The sequence below is a fragment of the Amblyomma americanum genome, chromosome 10 (assembly GCF_052857255.1).
Source record: "Amblyomma americanum isolate KBUSLIRL-KWMA chromosome 10, ASM5285725v1, whole genome shotgun sequence".
Lineage (NCBI taxonomy): Eukaryota > Metazoa > Arthropoda > Arachnida > Ixodida > Ixodidae > Amblyomma > Amblyomma americanum.
Window position 1 is genome coordinate 32,418,806 of NC_135506.1, and position 25,785 is coordinate 32,444,590.

Here is a 25,785-nt window from a genome sequence, read left to right on the forward strand (position 1 = left end):
TTGGGTCGTCCGATCAGATTAGAGTTGGCTCTATCGTTCCTTTCCCCAGTGCCTTCAATTTGGAAGTATCCGGAAGTCCCGCAAGGCACATAAAGGGCACTAAGCTGAATGCTACTCATCACAGCTTTTCTATCCTAAAAACCGAAGGAAGCGTCATAATTTAGAAATGAAAGAAAAAGACGTTAGGCTTTTTTTCTTCGTTTGCGCTGATAAAGTCTTAGTAACTGCTCAGCGACCAGTTAAACGCCAGGAGAGAGCTGCCTCAACTGCTCTGCAGAGAGTTCATTATTTTCTTAATATAAACCAGCACTTGCGCTAGGAATATCCACTTACGAATCGCTTCAGTGTTCAGCAGCTCTTCGAAGCCGACGACGAAGAGGTCAAAGAACAGTCGGTGCAGCCAGGCACAGCGCTGAACACAGTGCTATATTATTGACCGCTCCTTGCGCATCATGTCTTCTTTTCGGAAGTCGACAGAGAAGATATTCAAGGTACCCGCAACCCCAAGCAATAAGATGCAAGGCGAGACTGGTGTCAAAACTCCCTCAAAATCTGCGCCGCAGGAGACACGCCAAGTCAGCTCACCGTGGACAGTCATCAGTCCCGTGGCAAAAGTAAGATCAACTTTTTTTTTTAATTTTCACTGTTTCATAGAGACCGGCGGCACGGTTAAGTTCCGCTGTTAGTACTGTGCCTTTGCCGAATAATAATAATAAAAATAATTGTTTTTTTGGGGGAAAGGAAATGGCGCAGTATCTGTCTCATATATCGTTGGACACCTGAACCGCGCCGTAAGGGAATCGATAAAGGAGGGAGTGACAGAAGAAAGGAAGAGAGAGGTGCCGTAGTGGGGGGCTCCGGAATAATTTCGACCACCTGGGGATCTTTAACGTACACTGACATCGGACAGCACACGGGCGCCTTAGCGTTTTGCCTCCATAAAAACGCAGCCGCCGCGGTCGGGTTCGAACCCGGGAACTCCGGATCAGTAGCCGAGCGCCCTAACCACTGAGTCACCGCGGCGGGTACCTTTGCCGAATGGCAATCACAGAAAAAAGCCCCCAGAGGGGGCATGCATTCACAGAGCTTGACATCGTAAACCTTTATACGGTACTTGGTTACCTTGCAGGGAATTTCTCGCACTCCTGTGCAGTCCCATTTAATGTGTGGTAAAATTAATCCCTAACATTGATCCTGCAGATAATAACCGAATAGGTATATTTTGATAGACGTACATGCGTATTGAATGTGAGCATATGTAACAAAATTACTGAATAGAGAAACTCGAATGGAATTAGCCGCGTCATTCATAGACAGAGCTGATGGCTGTGCTCAAGTAGATGAGAATTTCTGGACATATCTCAATATTTATGGAAGTGCGCCGCCTTTTTTTTCGTAGCTTCTAAAGCTGTATCTTCGACTGCAGGCGCGTTTGTGTTTTGTAAGAGGCACTTCCGGCCTCTCTAGTGGTACACAGGGCACAAGCACAGCTTTGAATGGCAAGTGAAACACCTGTGCCAGCAGGTGTGTGCTTGGACATGTGCATCGTCTTCGAAAATTCACTTTAGTCACTGTAAATTGACATCATCACCTGTCATCTACTGTTTGCCTCTTTCATCTTACGCGGTGCGGGGTTGCCGACTAAATGTATATTACCTTTTGCTGACCACCCCATGTTTACTGACATCAAAGTTTTTTTTTTTATCTTTTGAGCACTACTTCCGTGTTCAGTGCTGTTTGTTCTGCACTTCATAGAAATTAGCCGGCCCTCAGAACACGTTGTTTACGTGATGAACCATATCTATATTAAAGTTATCAGGGTCAGGTGAGTGCAGATCTGTAGAATGACGCTGGGCAAATTGTGCCAGAAAAACTGGCCGCCCCGTGTACACAATGCCTGATGAACACGTGCTTCTGGAATCTTGGAAGAACACTATAGACAGAGCTGATGGCTGTGCTCAACGCTAACGTTATTTTAATTCGTAAGAGAGTGGATGTCATGGTTATGAAAAAATTTAACTCGATCAGCTTACTGTAAACTGCCGACAAGGTATTTACTAAGTAAGGAATTCGCTCATAGAGTTCGAGCATCTTTAGACTTGAAGCAACCAAATGACCAGACGGCTTTCGTAAAAGCTTCTCCACAATAGACCACATTTGAACCATCAATCATGTGACAGAAAGATGCGTAGAATATCACCATCTTTTAATGTAGCTATAATAGATTTCGAGAAAGCATGTGCCTCATTCGAAACCTCACAAATCATTTAGGGATGACACAACCAGGTTGTAGAAGAGATGTATTGAAGAATACAGCGAAATATATATAGCAGTTGCGCTGCTAAAATATACCTCCACATAGAAAGTAATAAAGGCAGAACTATGAAGAATGCCGGCAGGGAAAGATGATCTCGTCAGTGCTACTTTTCGCGTGTTTACTGGAGGTCTTGATTAAGAAGTGTTTGGGATACAAGTTAATGCAGAATACATTAGTAATCTGCGATTTGTTGATCAGATTGCTGCACTAAGTAACTCTTATGGAGAGCTGCAAAACATGATCGAGGACCTAAGCAGAAAAAGCACAACTGTCGATCAAAAAATTAAAATCCTAATATTTAACACTCCCGCAATGTAGCAGCAGCTTACAACGGGCAACGAAGCAAAGAAAAAGGGGGAAGGGAATACATCTACTGCGGGCAGATAGTAACCACAAATCTGAAGCACGAGAGAGGTAGGTAGGTAGAACGTTTATTGTTCTCTATTTTACAGAGGTATTAGCGGTTTCAGATGGCTTCTTCCATCTTGCTCCAGGGTTGGTTCCCTTAGTCCAGGGCTCGACTGAGGGTAGCTGACCTGCGAGCACGTCTTGCTAGTCCTTGCTGGACTTTTACGATGTCGCTGGAAAGCATCCTCCCCCACTGTTCCGCACTCGGGTTTTCTACTATGGTTAGCTCGCCGACTTTCTGGCATGCCCGTGTGGTGTGGTATAGGGTTGGTTTATTTCCAAACCACGGGCATACGCTTTCGTACTGTGTGGGATAGATTTTACTTATCATGTTTAAGCACGGGAAAGTTCCCGTTGGCAGTTGTCGTCACGCTATGGCGTCCTCCCTGCTTAGCTGTTCATGTGGGAGCGGGTCCTTCCTGCTTAGCTGTTTATGGGGGGGGGGGGGGGGGAATACTTTTTGCTAGTCCCTCTCTAGAGTCTAGGATCTCTGCATAGCTTTGGTCTACCGTTTCCGGGTCCTCTGTAGAGGTGAGGTGGATAGACGCTCGGTTTGTTGCGTACCCTCGAGCTGTCCTGTCTGCCTCCTGATTTCCCGTAATGTCGGTGTGACCCGGTATCCAAACTATCGCGTGTTTGGCTTGGTTGTTGTTGTTGGGGTTGCCACATGAGCGGAGAATTCGGAACGTGTTGTGGCTGATTCTGCCGTATAGATAGTTACGGCATGCTGCTTGGGAGTCTGCGAGCATGGTTAGAGACCTGTTTAATCGGTAGCCCTCCGCTGTCGCTAGAGCTACGGCTGCCTCTACGGCCTCGGCTACCGTGCAGTTGCGTATTGACGCACTGGTGATAACTGATGATTGTTTAGGGCAATGGACTGGATTCCAAGATAACGCAAGAGTAGAAGGGGCTTGCAGAGAGTCAGGTGGCTGGATGCGATCACAAGGTTTCCAGGGTGAATTGTGGCCACAGCTGTCACTGGACACAGTTAATGGAAGACACATGGGAGAAGATGCATTTATAGCGAGCTAGGCGTAGTTTTTCTGCTGATGATATTAAAATTCGAGTGTATTGTTATTTCGCAGCAGGGCATTGCCCTCGGTGTGCAACTCATGGCCTGACTGAGCCTCTTGCCTAGGTCATTTTTATCCTCATTTGTAGATAATGCTGTGCGGCGAGTTTAGTGAAGTAGGTGTGGACGACTGCACAGAAGTGGTGGTTTCGCGAAGCAATTGGAATAAGCAATGCGAGGCGCTGACAACAATCGTTCATTTTCTGCGTGCCCGCGAAGAGTGATACCAGAATAACTGACATTCCAAGTAATCTGGAAACCGCCGCAGTTGCTCAGTGGTTATGGCGCTCGGCTGCTGGCCCGAAAGACGCGGGTTGGATCCCGGCCGCGGCGGTCGAATTTCGATGGAGGCGAAATTCTAGAGGCCCGTGTGGTGTGCGATGTCAGTGCACGTAAAAGAACCCCAGGTGGTCGAAGTCTCCGGAGCCCGTCACTACGGCGTCCCTCATAGCCTGAGTCGCTTTGAGACGTTAAACCCCCATGCATAAACCATATACCTGCATGTAATCTGGATAATTCTTCGATGACATTTCCTAAACAGGCTTTTTACTGATGACACAATGGCTGCTGTGTAGGCCGAACAGGAGTGGAAGGAAAATATGCACTTATGTCCGATCAGTTTATCGCCACCTTTGCCGTGAAAGCTTGGTGACTGTTGTGCGTGACGCACTGTCACGGCACTTGTGGCGTGAAATGCAAGGCATCGATACGGATTAAAATTTTACTTGGGCAAGCCCAATTCTATTCCGGGTTTTCTTCGGGCTCTCAGTGTTTTGTCCTGAGTTTGTTTGAGTAGTTACCGTATTAAAGGGAGTCACAACTCCGTAATCAGGAGAAGAATTGGGCATGCCAGCCTGTAAATACAAAAGTAAATGAAGCAATACAAAATGTTCAGTTATCATCTTAATATCTCTTTATGTGATTTATTTTTCAGTACATTCATGAGAAACCAGTCCCTCCCCTAGTGAAGACCGTCAGGGCCCGGAAATGGTTATCGACAAAGGTAAGACACGAGCAAGGTTTCCGCGCTCGGTATACTGAACCACTTGTCCACGCGCACCACCCTTCTTTCTAACTTTTCTGGTATTATCGGATATGCTATTTTTTTCGGAATACAAGAAAACTAAGAGCCCTCAAAAACAGGCAGGTCTGCTTTAATCACAGAAGCGTTCAGATAGAATTGGCCAGCCGGTTTTTCAAGGTTACTGATTGAGGCGAGCCTCGAAGAAAAAAGCCTGAGGGATGGTGTAGCCGCATGGTTCTGCTGTTCCGTTGAGCCATTGCCTAACAAGTCTGATCTATAAACCGCTTCTGCTGCACCTAACATTTCGCATTAGCCTCACCCAAATTGCCATGTATCTCGCTCATTTCATTTAGTGTCGACATCATTTCGGAGTAAATTATTGCATAGGCAGCATGACATGCCTTCTTTGTATTCGCGACTGCTGCTTCTTGACCGTAAGGACAACGCATGCACTGGGCCCTTTGCAGTCTCTGACTGCGGCGACTACGCCCGATCGCCTGCCCCAGTCGCCGGGGCCATCCAAGCCGCGAGCGGCCTCTCTGCCCGAGAAGCGATACCGCTCTTCGAATACCGGGATGCTTAAAAAGGTGTGTTTTATTGGGGCTTTGCACGAAACAGCTTCCCTGTACGTATACAAGCTGATCTGTTTGCAACTAACTGCCTAAGGTCAGCAAAACAAGAAGGCAGCAATTCACGATTTGTTACTGCGGTGTGACGATCTTCATGAAATGACTAGACTATCGTGCATCAGAGAAGAGGATACAGCTGATATCGTTTCTTTGAAAGACCCTTTGCAAGACTGCACTAAATAGTCACAAAGTAATTCCCAATATAATGAGCATATATGCTATCTTTGAAGTTTATAGCTCCTACTCCTACGTTCTTGGCTTCGAAAAACTTTTGAGCGCATTGTAGTTGTGCCAATATATGACAACTGCAGGTAAATTGATAAGAATGTTCCAGGCTATTAGCTTCCTTATGAAAGTATGCAAATAAGCTATCACCTCGCTAGAGAGTGATCCCCACAGCGGGCGCATGACTGATTAGTGTCAAATGTTACGCCATCCACTGTTCTAGCTGACGTGAAGTATAACAACAAACTGTTGCGATGTAAATTATCTTTATACAGGCAGCCCCTAAAACAAATACTTGAATTCTCTTTCTTTATTATTTCTTTCGACATTTATTAAATCTTAAAACACAATTTTCCACTTCAGCAGGGTTAGCAGAACGTCAGATATTTAAACCTACACATTAAGCTATTTGCGTAAATATTTCGTGATGTCTCTCACTTTTGAAGGGTCCTTGTCATAGATGTGTCATAGGAGTCGTCTAAAGATAAAACATACAACTGAAAAAATTCGTATCGAAAGAAGATTGATCCTAAAAAAGCGCTGTGGAAACCGTTGAAAATGGGTCTAAACTATTGTGCGCTTGCACTTTGTCTCATTACTCGCTGTTTGTTTGTGCGTTTTCGCAGGTTGGTGTTACACCTCTTGTCACGCCTACTAAGCCCATCGTAATCAAGCACACAGGTATGTAGTAATTACGCCGCAAGCTGCCTGCAACATGCGCCGGTAGAGTGCAGCATATGTACTGACGCGTCTGCCTTTGCTTTCAGTTCCAGCTGAGACTGGTAACGAGAATGAGACGGTGTGTATAGATCCCCGTTCTTCGCTTGCCTCTCAGTTCTGTGCTTTCTGCTTGTGGCCCTGATTTCACAAGGCTGGCTGCTTTGTATGCGCAGGACTTGCAGGACTCCGTGCTTGAAGTGATCCAACACTGATCGGGAGCTGTGGTGCTCGGAGTTGTGGGGTGTGGGACGGAGTTGTGGGACGGCTTTTTCGGACGGCCAACTAAATGATGAAAAAGACCGTGCGTTGATGTTTATTCACCTACAAATAAACGCGTGTTGTGTCTTGCGTGAGAGTACAGACGATGTACTGAAAGCTGAGGTTTGTGTATACATTCCCAAATAAACAAGCACAGAGAGAACCAAACGACTCTACTTGGCGAGCATTTGCCGAGTGAATTGGGACAGGTGACAAGCCTACAGCAGTGAGGTCATTAAAGGGTGAAGAAGAAAATAAAGGTGTTAGCTTAAATTATCTAAAAAAGCCTCCGTCACCTCAAACAGCGCAGTCAGGGAGGTCGTGCGCACAGCCTATCTTGGACAGAAGCCTGCAAAGACAGGAGCGCGTTCAAAGGTCAAAGGCCCTGGGCCTATACCGTGGGTTCCATCAGCTATAAGCCGCCCTGAACGAATTACGCGTCTGTTGCAATTTATTTAATGCTTGTAAGCGCTACCTGCGACGAGGTACAACAGGAATGTTTTGCATGCTGTCCACGTCTGAGTCCTAGCTGTCATCGCAGCAGCGAGACATCATCATTTGGCAACACGTTTAGAATATTCTATTTTGTTTCACGCAGCGAGTCGTTTTATTCGCGTGCAAATTTTTTTACACCATCTCAAGGCGCAAGGTGAGTATCATATCTTGAGCCAATGAACGTCTTGCATAGACGCTGTCATGGTGGTCTGTGTACACTCTGTGTAGAGGAGGAAAAGGAGAAAAAACTTTTATTATAGTTAGTCTTCAATCGTCATCATCATCATCATAATTATCATCATCATCGTCGTCGTCTTCCTGAGTGGAGCCCTCAATGCAGGGCTCCATCCTAGTCGAAATCAAGAGGAAGAAACGGGCTTGGACAGGGCATGTAATGCGAAGGCAAGATAACCGCCGATCCTTAAGGGTAACGGTGTGAACTCCAAGAGAAGGCAACCGTAGCAGGGGGCGGCAGAAGGTTAGATGGGCGGATGAGATTAAGAAGTTAGTTACTTGAAGAGAAGGCACGTTAGCTGTCTTGCAGCGGGTTAACTCCTCAGTGACGGAAGATATTAAGGGGTGAAAGGGGGGCCGATATGTAAAAATACTCGTAACAGTAACTGTCGCTCATTTCTCTCGAATTAAGCTGGTCTTCGCAATGAGCGCGTTATACATCACGCATGCTGACTACTGCACCCGGCACCTCGCAGATGGAGTTCCTGCGGTCGGTGCTGACCATCGCCAGCGAGGTCATCGAGCGCGACGCCCCACATCGCATGGAGACCCTGGTTCGGCGGCTGCGGGAGGCTTTCCTCCTGCCCACCTTTCGGCGCAGGCGCGCAAGACGCTGCTCGAACTGACTGAGCTGCGCGCCTCCAGATGGCAGTTCAACCTCGCCCAGCAGCGGTACTACTTCCCTTATACGCAAGCCTCAAGCACCGCAAGCGAGCCGCCGATGTCGCCAAGGTGTCGACCATGACGACCAGTCGCCTCCTTCTGTATTCGGGAATATATCTGGCTGCACCGCAGCTTGCTTTTGGCGCTCTGGAGAGTTGGCGACACTATCCAGGGAGTGAAAGCTAGATGAGTCAGAGCACTCACGATGATGCTCTAACTCGCAATGATTAATTGTTGCTTTCAAGGCCGAAAGCCATCAGTTTATTAGCATATGTCTTCCAGTGTGGATGGCCATCTGTCAGTCCAGTGTTGAATTAGCAGCATGTTGACCACTTGTAACCACCAAGCTAACATTTCTTCGCCGCCCGGCCAATAGAATTTTTCCTTGATACTTCATGCAAATATTTTGTTACGAGTTGGTTAACAAGCTGCTGTACTTTTTAATCCCTCTTCAGTATCTATCCTGGTGTCCTGCACCTGTCTTACAAAAAATAAATAAAGAAGCCCTAAGAAACCCTACGAAGCCCTTAGGTGGTTTGCGGCAAGTCACTGAGGAATATTTGGCACCCTTTCATCATGGTATACTGCCTTCTTTATTTTCCGCTACCGTAATTCTTCAGTGTTAGGAGCAAGTATTTTTTCTTAGTTTGTGGTGTGTAAACATTCTCGTCCAGCCAAGCACCCAGCCGCTTCTTTTATCGATTCAAAAGCAGAGGAGAGCACTGACAATGCTTTCTGTTTGTGCTCAGCAACGTTTGCAGCCTTCGTTTTTGTTGTAAATAATGTTATAAAACGATAGCTTTCAATGCAGTGTTCATTTCAATCGATGCTCCCCCAGGGGTGTCAGCAGCTTGCAGGCGTTGGTGAGTGGCGACACCAAGGGTTCCTGAGCATCGGCAGGGACATCCCCGCAGGGGGATGATTGTGGGCAGTGCGTTACCACGGACCCGAGCACCCGCGCTTAGCCGTGCGTGGCATCGCCATGTCCGGGGAAACAGGAATCCTGGTGGTTGAGCCGATGCCGAGTGTTTGGACCTTTAAGGCCCCCGGCGGAGGCAACACATCACTTTTGCCCCAGCTTCCTGTATACGGCACCTCCGGCGTGGCCCGACCGGGGGAAATCGACAGTCTCCTTTTCCTGTCCTTCCCCTCCGTCTTTCACTTTCCTGTCTTTCTCACAAGTTTCCTGTCTCCCCCTCTCTTCTTAGTTTTTTCCCGTTTTCTGGCTGCCAGGGTTAACCTTCTGTGGCTGATAGACCTGTCTCTCGCCATATTTGGTTATAGTAGTTGTGTACAGCTGGCATGGGTAAGATTTTTGTAGCGATAGCTTGTGTCTTGTGCAAGTCTTGTGCAAGTGCAGAATTTATTTTCCACATTTTTCGAAGTCGCTGGGCGATGTGAAGTTGTTGTTCATATAGTCAAACAGCTTCTTGACGGATTTCAGCCTCGAGTAAGCACCCATGCCGCATTTGTTTTCTGGGTCATCCAATTCGACGTCGAATACGGCGATGCCATACTTGACCGATGTGTGGTCTTTCTTGCCTTGGCAGAACTGGTCGGTGGAAAAAAAGGCAGACACAAGGCGAATATTAAATTTCAATACATACAATGTAATTAAATTATTCTCTCACAGCAGTCTCCAGGATACCTTATTTACATTGAACGTCACGTTTCCTATATCTGATAGCCTCTACATGATGCTTAACATTTGCACGCATATATTCATTGAAGTTCCCCTTAAATAGACAGTCAAAGGCGCGAATCATCTAGGCGCTCATGCAGGGGCAAGTTTGCATAGGGCCAGCACCCACACGCCACACTGCACTAATCAAGAAGGCGCAGTCCACAGGTACAGTGATGCAGTTGAGAACGTATAGCCTTAGAAAGACTGCATGAACCATGAGTGGAATTATCAAGGTATAAACTTGCGGGTGGGCTAGGCGTGCGTCCTGAAGGTAACAAGTGCGCTGTAGCGTTTTCATAAGCACGGTCAGGCTCCAACATTTCGTTTTTGCTGGCATGGTAAGCATTTTGACTTTATTTTCTCTCTCCACCCGGAAGCGCCAAACTTCGGACACGTTTTTGCATAATGATAATGGTGCCTAATTACCATATAGTGCCTAATTACCTATGGTAATCAGGCATTACCTATGGTGCCTAATTACTTATGTGTCGTAAGTGCGCTTTCTTCACATACGCCTCAAGACAATTTCTCGGAGGCAATCGTCGGGCATCACGCCAGAATATTTACCTGCGTATGAACTTCAGCGTAAAACCGCAAATCTAAAAATGCCGCATACTCATGACCTCTGGCGTATATGCCAACGAGCTGCGAATATATGCCACAAAGCTGCGTCGGATTAAATTTCAGTGTTGCGTCTAGCCGCGAGATGTCCTCAGTGTCGAAGCTTCCCCACATTACCATAACTGATGTATTCTGGGCATCAGTACTTCCCGGCCAACTTCTACAGCATTCAGATCAACCAGCAGGCGAACAAAGATTTCTATCACGACATACTACGGCAATGCAAGGCGCGGTGGCGCTTCCGACCTGGCTTGTTCGCGAGTTGGTAGCGGTGATTGCCACCGACGCTATCTCGGGCGCACTTCAAGAGCTTACAGGTGCCATCGTTTCGCGCGATTATCCTGATGAACAAGGCAGAGAGATTTCCTAAATAGTCTTAGCGCATAAAAAAATCCGGTAAAAGTGCTGTATTGAAAAAAAAACAGCAGGGACACTTAACATCCGCCTTAAGGATATTGGTAATTCTCTACATTCATAGATTTCTGGTAGTCCTCATACCAATCATGGAGCAGTGGCGCTGTAGTCAAGCGATGCACCACTGCCCTGCAATGGCAGGTGCTGCCACCGGCGGGCTTTGTGCGAACTGCCATCTGCCACGGTGGCCTGTTTCCTCACAATCGAGTGGGCAGAATGCGATGATGCCGCAAGGTCACGTGACCAAAGTGGCCCGCCTGCCTCCTGCGTTGCTTCTAAGAGGATTTTTCGCCGATATTTCGCTCTGTGTCAACGATGATGACCTTGACGCCCATGACGCCGATGCCAGATTTTAAGCGACACGAGCTGCTTAACCCTATTACGTTAAAGCATGATTTAGAACTAAATACTTCCCGATGCAATATGCGACCAGAACATGATGCTTATCTTCATTTTCCCTATGTGATTATGTAAATGTATATGATTATGTAAAGACCAGCACCACAAAGGGTTGCCATCACTCACGATAAATATTAATCAGTTGAGAGGAGAGGATTTGTGCCTTTTTGGAATTTACCCCATTATATATCCCCAGTCCTCAGTTCTACTTGCAGCGAGCGCTTGAGAAATTACAAAAACCAAGCTGTAGTAATCCGCGAGTTAAAACTGGCTGCATATATGTAGCGCGACAGCACAGTACAAGAAAATGTATTCAAGGGCCGGGAGCAAGTCTTTTCTTTAAAGAATTGAAAGTGGAAAAATATTCCAAAGTTGCAGATGTCATAGAGACCTAGCATGTCTGGCAACTTCTGTTGACAGCTGCCTTGATGGCATAGCCCTCCATCATTGATTCACAGTTGATAACGCTAACTAAGAAAGTGTGGAAGAAATTTCACGCTATTTTTCGTCGTGGTTAATGAACAGGCGTGCAGTGTCAGTCTAGAGTGGAAGCGTTTAAAAGAACCTCGCCTACCGGTACACCGCTTTGCTGCTTCCATTAAGGTCACCAAATGAAGCAATACCAAGCTAGAAGAACACGTGACAGAGACGTCACTCACCTTCATTGCCATCGAGCGAGAGTCGTCGAAGGCAATGAATTTCTTTTCCTTTGCGCTCGAGTAGAAAGGCGCCACCGGATTTCTGTCGGAGAAACCGAACTCGTAGTTGCTGTTCTTGCAGTACTGCATAGGGGGAGGGGGTAAGAGCAACAGAAGAATGAGATGAAATAGTTCAGCAGGGATCACCTCTTACTCTGATCAATCAATCAATCAATCAATCAATCAATCAATCAATCAATCAATCAATCAATCAATCAATCAATCAATCAATCAATCAATCCATCGATCAGTGAATGAGTGAATCAAATCAAATCAAATCAAAGTTTATTTCCCATCTAGCACTACAGATGGAGGAATCGTAGAAAAAAGCTGCCCTTGGGCAGCTTGACGAGTCTACAATCCTAATTATTGACAGGGAGGCAACACAAGAGTTTATACAATTTAAAAAAAAAACAAGCACATCAAGGAAGCACCGGAGAATACACGAAACAGCAATATGTATACATAATGAAACTTAAACAATGTTATTCCAAAACAAATTATGTAGTTCACGACGTGAAAAAGAAAACAAATCGAGGTTAATGTGGATATACCTATTTAGAAGAGATGGAAGTGTGTACTGAAGGCATTCCCTACCAAGATTTAGCCGAGGTGTTGGCACTGTCCATTCTTCGCCACGTCTTGTTGGATAGACTGATTCTTTTTTCCTTAGTTCTGCTAAATTTTTAAGATTTGTTACATTCTTCTTGATTTCTGTTTTAAAAGTAACACTGAGGCGATATTTATAAAGATTATGTGCTTTAATAACTCTGGAATGACAAAAGAAAGCTGCACTTGGATGTCGGAACGGTAAATTATATGCATTTCGGAGATATCTTTTTTGCATTAAATGAATACGTTCAAGGTTAGTGAATGTTGTAGTGCGCCACACCAACTGGCAATAGTTAAATGAATGAACTAATGAATGAATGAATCAATCAATCGATCGATAAATGAATTAATGAATGAATGAACGAACGAACGAATGAATCAAATAATAAATCAATCAACAAATAAATAAATAAATAAATTATTTGCTGGCTAAAAAATTATGTGCGGTTTAACCGCGGCTGAACCTGACTGCAGATCGAAAGCTGTGGTGTATCGGGCAAGTAAACGCGGCTTGGCTTCTGTATACAGACGCCAAGCCTCAACGTTATAACGTTGAGTGCGTTCCGTACACTGGATAGGCAGCGCGGCCACCCTGCCACCCTGGCACGTGGCGGTTAAATTAATGGTTCATTGCAACAGTTTGGTCACCCAGTGAACGCTGAGGCCTATTCTACCGCCCTCTATTTGCGAATCGAAGGTTAAAGGTCAAGCGGTGCGACACCATGGTAAACGCCATATGGTGAGGCCTATAGCCCCACTTGACCTTTGTCACTTGGAGGTCTACCGGCAACGCACGGTGAAACAGCTTTACCTGGCGTAGGGAAGCTTTCGCTTCAAAAAACTACACGTCGTCAAGTGGTAGCATCGGAGATCGAAGAGTGGACCTTAACGGAGTGGCTAAGAAGTAGGTGTAGAAAAGCGTCGACTAGGAGCCACCAACGTCGCGGCAAACGCTAATGCTGTCGCATTTCTCCAATGCACCCTCTGCAGCGCTTGTAGCGTCTATTCCTCCTGTGTTCTTCGTCCATTTGTGCTGAATATTGTTTTCAACGTGAATTACATCCCACTAGCCGAACTCGACATCCTTCTACCCAGAGACAGGACTGGCGCTTTATAAGAACTGCAACTCATTAACTACCAACTATGAACTCAGTTGGTAGTTGACGCCAGACTTGTATCTGTGCGTTTGTCCTCGTGTCTTCGCGTTCGCATTTGTGCAAGAGCTAACAGCACGACCAGTCTAAAGCCGCTGCGGAAGAAATCTGCAAAATCGAACGCATAGAGTCGCGCCGTTTGGATGTATTACGCACAACTGTCTCTATGGTTTTGAAGGTGCTTCGTTCACGCTGCGGAAGTTGAAGCCTATTAGATTTTTGAATTAACACGAAGGGATGCGAGAATGGTTGGCATCTTTTTATTACATTTGTTTCAAGCGCAGGATAACAAACACGAAAAGCGTCGGCCAAGCTCTGCACTGCGCATGCATGCCCAAACTTGCGCTTCTAACGCAGTCTTCGTATCACTTCATCGAGCCACGCCAGGGGCAGAAAGGAAACAAAACAAAACAAAAAAGTGGTCGCAAGAAACGCGACGATGCGCCGTCTGCCCATGGAAGCAGCGGCGCAGTGACGCAGTTCTATCGCTGATAAGTGCATCAGCGCCCACCGCCATTGAAAACGCCTGCCGTCGACAGTAACGCGCAAGCGCCAGTGCTGACTCGGGGGTAAAAAATGCGACACACTGAGACCGCCAGTCATTCTTCGTTGGTGCTAGCTGCGAGGGCTTGTTTTCGCCGCAGTACAAGCGGCAGTGCTGCTGGACATGCCTCTGTGCGCGTTGCCAGTGGGTTGCTCTCGTTTTCACGTGTTCACCAGAGACGCATGGATGCCGTTGCGCTCGAGGCCTACCGACGACTGCCGAGGAATACGCCTCTCCGAGCCAGCACGTCGGCATCGAAGGTGAGTGCGGGGCAAGGCCTCGCGGCGAGGGCGACGTGTGTCCGTGAAACCCGTTGGACAAAATTTAAGCTTCACTCGCGCTGTTCCCGTGAGCATTGAGTGATAGCCAGCAAGTAACACGCAGCGCGTAGAGGTTTCATGGCCTGTCGCCATCGGGTTTCTTGTTCGTGACGCAAGCGTGGCGAGCTAGGATTCAGCTTCAGGCTTAGCTCGCAATTGGCAGGCCAGCTTTAGGTATTGAGCCAGCGACGAAACCTCGTATGCAGGGTGTTTCACCTAAGACTTTGCACAGTTTTTGAAAGTGGGCAGTTTGAGTTAGAAGAGTTCTTTTTTCGGCATAGCATTACCGGCGGTGCAGTGCTTCGGAGCACAGCTAAGGGGTGCTAACAGGCACTCTGGTTAAGTAATACTGAACAGTTGACTTTTACTGATGCTTTTGGGCTCGATTGTTTTGTGGCCCACTGCAAGTGGTATCCATGTCAATTTTTGGAATTTCAGGAGCGTGGTTTTCCTCGGCGCTGTGGCCCAACCAATATTGGCTACAGCACGCCAAAGTACGCTACATGCGCGAGAAGCTTAGAGGCAGAGCAACCTCTCCACTGCATGCAACTCATTCAAATAGCCAAAGTTTGTTGGGCCACAGCGCCGAGGGTAGCCGCGTTTTCGAAATTCTGGAAACTGTTCGGGATGTTGCTTACGGTGGGCTGCTCGTCTGTCGGTGAAGGGTCGTTTTACTGTGACAGTTGGAAGGTTGACTATTCAGTGCTGCTTAACCGGCTTGTTAGTTAGTCTGCCTTCGCAGCATTCTGATGTAACACGCCGCTTGCAGTGCTATGCCGAAAGGGTCGCTCTTCCACCTCAAAAAGCATATTTTTGGGAACTGTGCGGTGTATTGGGTGACCCCTGTATGCCAAGCTTTGCTCGCTGCCTCAATGGGGTGTAGATTTGCGAGCTCGCTGTCGTTTGTGTCACGAAACAAAAACTCGTTCCGAACGCCGTTGCGACCAGGCCACCATGTCGTGCAGCCGAACGCCCAGGCGTGCACATTCTTTTGAGACATGTGGTTTGTGGCCGTGCATGGCGCTCGGAAATCCTCGCCAGCCTCTTCCAGCAACTCCGAAGAACGGACGCTGCCTGCGGTCTGCGGCACATCGTGTTTCCGCCGCAGCCAAGGTCTGTTCGCTTCCCTTACTATTTTCAGCCCCCCGGCACAAGGCTTCAGTCGCGCTCACTTTGCCCACCACGGTGAGTATGTGAAACTGACGATATGCTTGCGTGTATGTCATCCGCCATTTTTTTCTTTGCAGATGTGCTCACTCCAGCATTCTCATGCTTGATGCAACGTCACTGGTGCATTCAGCCCGCGATGACATCTGGCCCGATATGGCAGTTGCGGGTCGTTCAAGGTTCCTTTCGTGCACCCTCTGCCTCCTGTCGGAAACGCTGCACTGTCGGGTGCTTTGACTGCACTGCATCGCAGCGTCCAGTTTTCTGCGTTTTGAATAATCAGGACCGCGACTTATCGAAACGAGAAGACTGGCATGGCTGCAGATGGAAGCAGTATTCCAGTAAGGCTGCTCAATACCATGGCGTCGCTGAAGGGGTCGAGGATGTAGTTCAGTCGAAGTTCGCGTGGATTAAGCCACGTTTGTTTCCGACAGTGCAGCTAGTGTACAGTGTGACCCTCGGAGCACTTTGGAACGCTCACAACGTCCATGGTTGCAAGAAGAGGGCTTGATCGGTCTGGTTGGTTTCTGTGTTCTCTTCCATCCCGTCTGTTCGCGCTGCTGGGTCGTTTTCATCTGCGGCTTCATTTGGCGAAGTTTCCTTTTTGTCTTTGCAGATATGGCGGCTCAGGGTCTCCCTTGGATGAGGACAGCACAGAGCGGACTCGGGAAGTCCGATCTCGGATCTGTGTCCCCGGTCCGGCCTCCATGCACGACGCAAGGCGTTCCCTTCCTGAGTCGGCCTTCTTTTTAGCTCTCTTCACACCAGGAGTAGGGTGGTGAGTGCAAGCGAATCGAAGCTCGCATGGCATACGGCAGTTCTGCTCCCGACAGTACGGAAAGTGTGCAGCGTGTCCGTCGGAGACCTTTATCGCATACGCCCGACATCCGTGCTTTTCCCTTGTCTTTGCAGATACGCCGAAAGTACGAGCTCGGATCTCTGGCCCTGTCCGGTAGTCCACGCAGGATATTCAATTCCTGCCTCACGTATGCCTCCTCCCTCCACAAGACGTTTATCTAATTACAAGTTTGTTATGGCTCTACAACAGTTGATGGCCCACATAACCCTTGGTCTGTTCGCCCATCGTTCAATATAAATTGTTATTTTCGGAATTGTCCCCATCCTGCTTTGTCGCATGACTGCCGGTCCCCCATGTTAAGCTAATGTCACCCAATTCAGCTGCAGGTAGTGTCCTTATGTATGGCCGCACACTCCAGAGTTCATCTCTGCACTTCACCACATTCGCACATGTCGTGCATGTATTGCACCTACACTGGAGTCATTGTCAGATTTCACACAGCAAGCATTCCTTTTGTGTTGGTAATAATCTCGATGTCTGCGAATACTTCAAGCAAACCTCTCGGCAACATTGCGGGCTAAATGCCTTTCCATATTTTTGATCTATTTTGCCTTCCATAGCTGTTCGTAGACGTCTCGTCGAATGCCCAGATGTTTGGAGTTACTTTACAAATTACACAATTTGAGCCAAATCGCTCATTCTCTCATTTATTTCCAACTATATTTTACCCGTGCCCGTGCAATTCAAAAGCAGACCTTCTCATCAGTGCAGTCATTCCTGATCACTTGTATATGCTTATTAACAACTTTTGCATACTTTCAAGGGGGCCTCTTGACCAGGCAAGGTGGACGTCAGTCCGGATCTTTTGCGGTGTGCAAGGTTGCTTTCTTTCTTAACATACTTTCGGCTCTATTTGTCTACTTCGCTTCTTTCCTTTCCTTGTTGCCTTACGTATTTCAACTCGCGTTCATATCTCAGCCGTTCAGTTTTTCTGTTTTAGTATAAAGATGTTCAGTGTCCTTCCTTCTGTCATGAGTCGTTTTAACCATCCTTGTGCACCAAGGAAAGAGAAAACTGAGAAACTTGTGGAGCGTGCTTAAAATAGAAAGGCGAAGCGAGGATTGCGAAAGAAAAACTGACATGCCACAACGACGTGGCACATGAACTCGTTGAAGACATGTGCAGAGTAACATTCTTTCTGATCGCCGGTGGCTCAGCACGGCAAACGGGCTTCACCTCATTCCCGAGGCCTGTCGACTGTGCATGGACTCCAACGGTCTCCTTCCGTCAACACGATGAGGGCCCCTAGTCGGCGCCACTGGGACATCGACGCGGTGACCTGCTGTCCCCCGAACCATCGTCGCCGCTTTGCGAGGGCTCATGCGTGCGAGCTCCCAGCTGTTATAACAACGTGGTGTAAAGATCTGCTGCCTTCACCTGTCCCTCTTCGCGGTCATCAACGACTGGAGGCGGCGGATCGAGGCCTCGATAGTCCGAGCAAGCAAACTGCTCGCAAACCTTGGCTTTCTGTTAGGCCATATTGATTAGCTATTGGTAGGACTCGCAGGCTGTCTTTTTTGCGTTGTAGGTATGAGCTTTGTTTGCCAGCTCTGCGTTGTATAATGTGTCATGTGCAGCCGCATTGTTTCATTTTTACATGTTTTATCATTTTTTTTCCAAAAAGCTGCAGTGCCTTCGTCTCCTCGAGGCGCGCCACTCCTTGAAACGAGCGCTTCAGTATCGGATCCTCAACTTAGCCGTTTTTTTTGGCATTCAGCGTGCTCTTGCCATGAACTCCACACATCGCCTTTGCTGCGCCATTCAGTATGTCCGTCGGGCAGCGTACTCCACCGCCTTCATCTACCTTCACACCTGACTCCGGAAAAGAAAAAAAAAACACCTCCTGAGCCTTCGAACGTTGTCTCTTTCGCAAGGCTTGCCAATAAATAATTTGCACAGCAATTTCTTACTTGTCGCCACTTAGTGCTCGCCGGCGCCAGCCGGCTTGAGCGCGTTGTGGCTGACGCGACTATCGCGCTTCTCAGTGCTTCCCGCAATGAGAAAGAAAACGAAAAGGAGTGCGCGTCAGTATAGTTTCCTCGTTTAGAGCGTTAAGCCCTACTTCTCGCGTTTGCGGTCTCAGCGTTATGCATTATAACGCAAATCCTGTGGCTGCGCCGCCACGCTATCAATTGGTTGGTCACGTGGTGCGGAGCAGCTGTTGGCGGCGCGGCACCGTGGCTGATCACGTGGTTCGCGACGTGGTTGGTCACATGACCAAGTTCCACTCGGCCAGCTGTAGTTATCGCGTCACAGGTTTAACCAGAGCTAAACCACAGCCAATTTTTTGAAGAGAAAAAACTTTAATGAAACACCAGTCAGTGAAAGCCAGCTGAAGTTTAATCAGCGCTGACGCGTTACTCTGCTTTTCGGATTGCGTTTTGGGAGATACCGAGAAACAGTGAAGGGTGCCGGAAATAGATAATGCGTGGAGAAGTCGCGTTAGACTGTTGCGCGATATGTAACAATACGCGGACACAAATTCTTGCATTAAAATTTGTAAAGTTGGCCGAATATAAAACGGCAAAGCTTTTAAAGTGACATCAAAGAAAATGAGTCGTAGAATATTTCCACCTTTGTTGTTTTCAGCGTTAGAAGAATTGTAGTCGCTGGTTCTCGCACCTCTCAAAGTTTATAAAGCAAGGATAAGGGCTGCATTGCGGTATTTTTCAATTGCTTGTTGTAACAGAGTTTTCGTCCTCGCCAGAGTGATGACGGACTCTCTTACACCTCGAAAAAATGAAGAAAAAAAGGCCTCGTTGCTCCTAGCAGGCCATCAAGTGAAAGTCAGCCTGATCATCAACCAACCGCAGTTGCATAAAAAGATCGTTCAAGCTGCCATCTTGGCTTCACTGATGCACCGCTTATAGGTACAAAACCGCTACTAGATATCATGCTTGAGCATAGGCTGCCCAAATGAGCCAAGAAAGTGATAACAGTTTATGCTTATATATGACAGAGCCGCTAAAGAAAATGCCCAAACTGTTCTTCCGAATCCATTGACCATTAGAACCTGAACGCCGTTCCTTAGTGAGCGTAAAACGAATACCACTTTTTTTTCATTAAATACCTTAATAAATAACATGTTTCGTATTCGAGAGGTTGTATCTCCGTAAGACTAGCTTGGAGTGTCATAGCGAGATCCTGTTATTTTGTGACTGCTCTGTCAGCATGAATTAGGCCTTATGCCCTTTACAGTATCCCCAGTCTGAATGCCTAAAAGAACTAGTAATTGTTACGATATTATGTAGCCTTATTATCGATGGTAAGTATATGTAAGGACTCCGGAGTTTGTTCAGTGTAATGAGCCAATATGTGGAAAGTGTAGAACCAGGTTTCCTTTTCTTTTTCTTTCGTCGGAGTTCATTTTCCTGCCCCTTCGTCCAGGTGAAAATAGTCTTGTTGAATTTTTGCTGCAGAACTCATTTCCCATCCTCCTTTACTGCATCGTCCGGAAGAAGAATATTGTCACAAACAAGGTGCCTTTCCAAAGCAAAAGTATTGCAACTACTTGGGAGTTTAAAATCAGACGAGTAGCACTGAGTTCTTTGCAGAATGCTTCGAGTCATGCGGGTTAGTTCTTCACATCCACATTCATTTCGTGATCCGTAAACGTTCGAGCATCTAAGCAGAATGCTTTACTTTTTTCATAGCGAGAGCTCTACTCCTTGGGGTACAACTTCTGATTTCGATGTGGATGAGACGATGACCTTCAATGCCTCACAAGGTCAAACCGAGCTTAATTGCGTTGTGGTATGGCCCCAAGCTATGGTAGTATGACCACGTGATGATATCACTATGGCATAGGGTACCTGACCTTCACCCTTGGCCTTGACATTTGTTTTGAGACAGTGGGCGCCACATCGGCGATGACCTACAATGTCTCACAAGTTAAAGCCGAACTTAACTGGTTTTTTGGTATGGCTCAAGCTAAGGTATTATTACCACGTGAACATACGACTATTGCCACTGGCACCCGACCTTGACCTTTGATCTTGACGGCGCCTGACCTTTGATCTTGAGATTTTATTTGAGACTGTGGAGACAGCGCTTAAAAAAAGCTTTCACTCGTATGACTACGTTCAAGCCACGTTAAACTCAAGCCGCTTTTTTGTTCACTCATTCAGCGTCGAAAATCGAGCTGAGAGGAAGCACCCACGTGGACGACATCGTGAAGAAATTTGAGGCCGCTGTGGAGGTGACACAAGACAACGCGATGCAGGGCAACCTGTCTGCAGAAGAGGTCCGTTCGAGGCAGCGACTGCGCTTCTCACTTCCGGAACAACTGCTCCAGGAGGCCCAGAAAGACTCTACGCACGACTTCTACTTCTCGGCCAGATCCTGGAACGACGACGGACTGTCTTCGCCACCCTCCAACGTGGCGAGGGTCACTTTCGACCGCCCCTCGGACAACTCGCCGAAAGGCGGCGGAACCCCGTGGTGGGTGATCTTCCTCAGCACTCTGGCCGTCATCCTTGTGGTGGGCGGACTCGTCGCGGCGGCGTTTTGGGTCGTGAAGCGGCGTAGGAATAATGGCGGAATGCTAGGTGGAGGCCAGTATTAGGCGAGGTGAGAGAATAGCGTTGTTTCTGGACTCCCTCCTCAAGAGTTCAACGCCGAGCGCTTTCTGAAAACCTCCATAACCTCAACCGGTGAGCTTAAAAGCTATTGAGGACAACTGGTGAGATGACCTTGTTTCATGGCAAATCAAATCTCACAACACGTTAATTTATCAGTTCTACATTAGAGTACGCTACAAGCGCAGTCTTAGAAGGTCATTAGGCGCTGTTGCTGATGGAACCAGTCATTCTATGTCCTGACGCCGGCTGAGGGTAACTGTCGAGAATAGCCGAGTATTTTGATCAGCTGACACAACATATTCCCTCATTTCCTTCATCTCCTCAAAGTCTCCACCCGGAGTTTCTAACTAATAATGATTGACTTCCTGCCTTTGGGTTTTGTGGACCGTAACCAGCGCTGAGAAAAAAGCTGGCTTACTTGAGCAACAGGTAAGGCCAGGTTGAACTCCGTTCATTGAACTGTTAAACGAAATCGCCAAGCTACCAATTTTTCCGGTCTGGGATCAATTTTATTGCTGCTGAGTGACGAGCAATAAACCTGCTTTTGTTTTGTAAGCTGTCTGGCTTTTGACCTTTTGTTATTTTGACCAGAGACCAAAAGCTGCTTGTTACCACATCGCCCGCATACGTCAATGTCTGTATAGGCCGTGTGCTGTATGCCTATTCTTCAGTAATACTTTCTGCTGGGCGAGTTGGTTCATATCGCTACTGTAAGGGCGTGTAACGCGACAGAAAAAGCGTGGGACAGAGACGATAAGGACAAGCCCGTGACCGTGTCGTCTCTGTTCTTTGTGGTTTCTGTCGCCCTACATTCGTGTTGTGTTGTGTTGGGTTTTATGGTACATAGGCAGCTAAGGCCATCATGCACCAAGCTCAAGGTATCGAATAAGTTTCCTGTAGAATGTTTACAAATATGAAATATTACAAATGGTGTAGATGGCCTTAAAGATATTACTGTCCAGCAATAACAGAGGAGAAGAAATTTGGAAATGGCTAACTGTAAAAGCCTTAAAGAAGGACAGGCAGCCTCAGCGGCTATCCTTGGCTGGGGAAGGATGCTGAGGCTCCCAACCAGTAAAATAAAAACCCCAGCCTTCTTCTCAGGAATGAGAAAGTGACTGAGGTGTATAATGTAGTAAAGGGAGGCAGTGGTTAAAAAGTTTAGTTTTTCAAGTCCGCCTGCTCTATTTAAAAAGCTAAAAAGAGAAGGTATTTAACAATGACATTGTCATCTAAGAGCAATGTTGGATGAAAAGAAATGCATTCATTATAAAACAGAGTAAAGTACTTTTTTCTTAGTTTTTCTGGTTTCACACAAGAGAATAAATAAAATGTGGTTAACCGCAAGTTCATCTCCCGATTCTTCGCAAACAGGTTTGTCTTGTTTTTATAGCACGAAGCTGTGCGTAAGGTGCGTGTGACTTATTAGGAGACGGCATAGGATCACTTCCTTGAATCATTCGTTGTCACACATAAGGTATACAGGTCGGCTCAGAAGCACGCGAAAGTTTGTTTCCTCTTGCGCAGAATAAATCACTACAGCCAGGGGAAAACGCTGAAAAAAAAACCTTAACCCTAACACCCAACTCAACAACACACAATATACAGTCGCTTTCTATTTCGTTTTTCTTCTTTCTTTTGATTTTGCCCATGGAACCAAAGCATGTCAGGGGCATTACGAAAGCTCATGATGGTAGGAGTTTTGTTTAGGGAAGAAAATATTGAACGGCAGAGCCAAACTGACAACACACACTATACAGTCTCTTTCTATTTCGTTTCTCTTGTTTCTTTTGCTTTTGCCCATGGAAGCAACCTATGTCAGTTCCTTCGGCGATAGAGACGCTGAATCATCGCTGACACAAGTTGTTGTTTGCCTCATAAAATGGCACATACCCACAAGGGGGATTGGCCACAAACAGGCGGTGGCTACCCCTATTGCAAATTGCATGCGGCAAACATAAGATGATCTAAAAAATTTGGTCAGCTCAGTTTTCGTGACAGAGGGGATTAAGGGTGGTAAGGGGGGTCTGACATGCTTAAATTTATGCAAGAGAGTGATTACTAGAAAGAAGGAAAACGTGTAGGGTGATCAAGAAGGGAATGCCCAAAATAAAGCGTAAAAGGGGCATTACGAAAGCTTATGATGGTAGGCGTTTTGTTTCGGGAAGAAAATATTGAACAGCAGAGCAAAAATTCCCATAATATTCCCATTCAAGTGCAAGTGTACGTACATCGAGGGTAATGAAGAAAGTGCTGAAGACAACGAAGAACTCCGTCGCGTGCTGCAGTGGTCTACGGCCAAAAGAAATCTACGAGCCTTCCCGGGAGGATTTTACAGTGGCGAAGATGTGGACGGTGCGGCTGGGAGGCGTGCCGGAAGGCGCAAACTACACGGCTGTCTCCATTAATGGCAAAATCTACTCGTTCGACCCAGACCGCAAGGACGTGGACCGCACCACACGCGAGTCCGTCGAAGTCTACGTATTCGACCCTGCGACCTGCCAGTGGAACCAGCTGCAGACGCAGTCCCTTCCGGACGGGAGCCCCTGGCATAATAATTACAGCCGCACGGTCGTCGCCTACGGAGACAGCGCCTACCTCTGGAGCAGCCGGGATTATATCGAAGTGGGTAGCGCAGTTTACCGCTTCGACACCCGGACGATGGCATGGAGTCTTCTGGAAGTGTCTGGCCAATGGCCAGAATTGCGGTTCGGCCAAACTGCATGCTTGGTGGGCAGCCGAGTCTACCTCTATGGTGGATGGCCGGTGGATGACCCACCCACGCCGCAGATAGATTTCCTCGACCTGAAGACATTGCGCTGGCATACTGTGCCAACCAGGGTCGAGCTGCCGGAGAACACCGTGTACCATTCGGCGTCCGCCATTGGGGACCGTATGTACGTGTGGGGCGGAGCCATTGTGCTTTCTGGCCGAGGCACAGCCTACGGCAGCTCTCTGGCCTATCTGGACACGTCCACCTCGACATGGGTGCGGCCCCGCGTCGATGGCTTTCCCCCCGAAGGGCGCGAAGATCACGCCACCTTCGTCTACAACGGAGAGCTGTATGTATTTGGAGGTTTGGACTTCAACCGGGACCGATACTTTGGCATCATCCACACGTACAACCCTGAGAGGTCCTCCTGGAGCGTAGTGAGGCCGAAGCGATCAGGCCCGTCGGCCAGGCGATTCCCGGGCTGCTGCGTGATTGACAATTTGCTTTTCGTCTTCGGTGGTCGAGGATTGAAATCCTACGCAACGGTCGAGCAGTGGATGCAGTCTTGTGTAGAGGAGACTTCTGAACTATGCGAAGAGGCGCTGACGGATATGCACGTGCTAGACCTTCGTCCGACTTTGAAGACTATGTGCCTGATGGCTGTCATAGATGCAAATGTGCATGTCGGCCACCTGCCGCCTGCCATTAAGAAGGAGGTCAGTGCACTCACAAGCTACAGCAGCACTTCGCCGTCATCTCAGCCTGCAGGCTCAAGCTGCGCACCAGACTGACTGGACTCTTTCGATGTGGCCAGAGACTGTGGGGACGGTAATCTACGCGACCGCTGGGGCGACGCTACAACAAGAAAAAAATTGCTTTCGAGTAAACTGCCCCTGCTTCGTGCAATGTTTGCACACTAACACGCAGATGTTCAAGTGTCCATGCAGTTCGAATCCAAGTTTCCTTGCTATTATTATATCCGGAAAATAAATGAGAAACGGCTTCTTAAACTAAGGCATCTCTCCATAACAGTTTACTTCATATTAGGCATTTTTAGACCATTTCACTAACACAAATCTACCTCTGAGTATGAAGGAAGCATCCAGTGTAGAATCCCCACAAGTATTTCATCAATTTTTTGTCGCCGTGAAATCTTCTGGCAATCACGCCTAGCTTGACTATAGCGACTGGAACGGTGGGGAATCGTAGTCGGTTTGAGCCTTGGGCCAGGATGAATTTTCAAACATTTTAGTAAATGGTGTCACTCCTTATTGCAGCCGTATGCTATTTCCGGCGTACAGCCTACGTGCTACGCGTGTTTGTGTGTTAAAGTTTTATGATGTGCTAACTCTCTGCGGGTGTATACAGTTGCGTAGTTTTAACATCGCCGAATAAAACCGGTCGTACCCATGGCAGTAATGTGGCAGTACCCATGGGATACTCAGATATCCTAAATTATTATAAAGGGGTCAGACTGAAGTATCCACCCCTACATAAAGATCTAAGCATAGAGGATGCTGTTGCATGGCGACAGCTGCAGACGGGTACTTTTCCGAATCTAAACCTTCTTAATAAAATGTTCCCTACGCAGTATGAGGCTAGGTGCCCATGGTGCGGAGAGAAACCAGACGTATACCATATATCATGGCCTGTCAAAAGATTGAGGCTCCAACTATACGTAGAATGAAAAACGCCAGTGCGTAGCAGTGGGAGAGTATGCTTTCCAGCGTAAACTTGAATGGCCAAAGGTGCACAGTAGAGCTCGCTCGCGAGATGGCCATATTCAGTTGAGCCTCGGACTAAGGCACCAACCCTGTGAATGAAGACGGAAGACGCCATCGGAAGATGGAAGACGCCGTCTGAAGCCGCGAAGATCTCTTTTCTAGAGCTCAATAAATGTGTTTCCGATCCCATCCGTTGTGAATAAATGCACATAATTGTGATGTGACTTTGGAGAGGTTACACATTATGCGCG

At 47.4% G+C, this 25,785-nt stretch overlaps 2 protein-coding genes and 2 long non-coding RNA genes across 4 annotated transcripts; 3 read left to right on the plus strand and 1 right to left on the minus strand.

Moving 5' to 3' along the window:
• Window positions 1–547: 547 nt before the first annotated feature.
• On the plus strand, window positions 548–5,402 carry LOC144107192 (uncharacterized). The gene is made up of 3 exons (XR_013309247.1): window positions 548–614; window positions 4,732–4,800; window positions 5,289–5,402. It is a non-coding gene; the product is annotated as an uncharacterized LOC144107192 (long non-coding RNA).
• An 897-nt stretch (window positions 5,403–6,299) lies between these two features.
• Window positions 6,300–6,649, plus strand: LOC144107468 (uncharacterized). The gene is made up of 3 exons (XR_013309281.1): window positions 6,300–6,356; window positions 6,443–6,474; window positions 6,569–6,649. It is a non-coding gene; the product is annotated as an uncharacterized LOC144107468 (long non-coding RNA).
• A 2,759-nt stretch (window positions 6,650–9,408) lies between these two features.
• On the minus strand, window positions 9,409–16,148 carry LOC144108145 (uncharacterized). The gene is made up of 3 exons (XM_077641423.1): window positions 16,107–16,148; window positions 11,823–11,945; window positions 9,409–9,597 (listed from the first exon to the last, which is right to left on the minus strand). The coding sequence occupies exons 1-3, from the start codon at window positions 16,146–16,148 to the stop codon at window positions 9,409–9,411; spliced, it is 354 nt and encodes a 117-aa protein (XP_077497549.1).
• Window positions 16,149–23,443: 7,295 nt separating this feature from the next.
• LOC144108146 (kelch domain-containing protein 3-like) lies at window positions 23,444–24,601 on the plus strand. Its single transcript, XM_077641424.1, has one exon. The coding sequence runs from the start codon at window positions 23,444–23,446 to the stop codon at window positions 24,599–24,601; it is 1,158 nt and encodes a 385-aa protein (XP_077497550.1).
• Window positions 24,602–25,785: the final 1,184 nt, after the last annotated feature.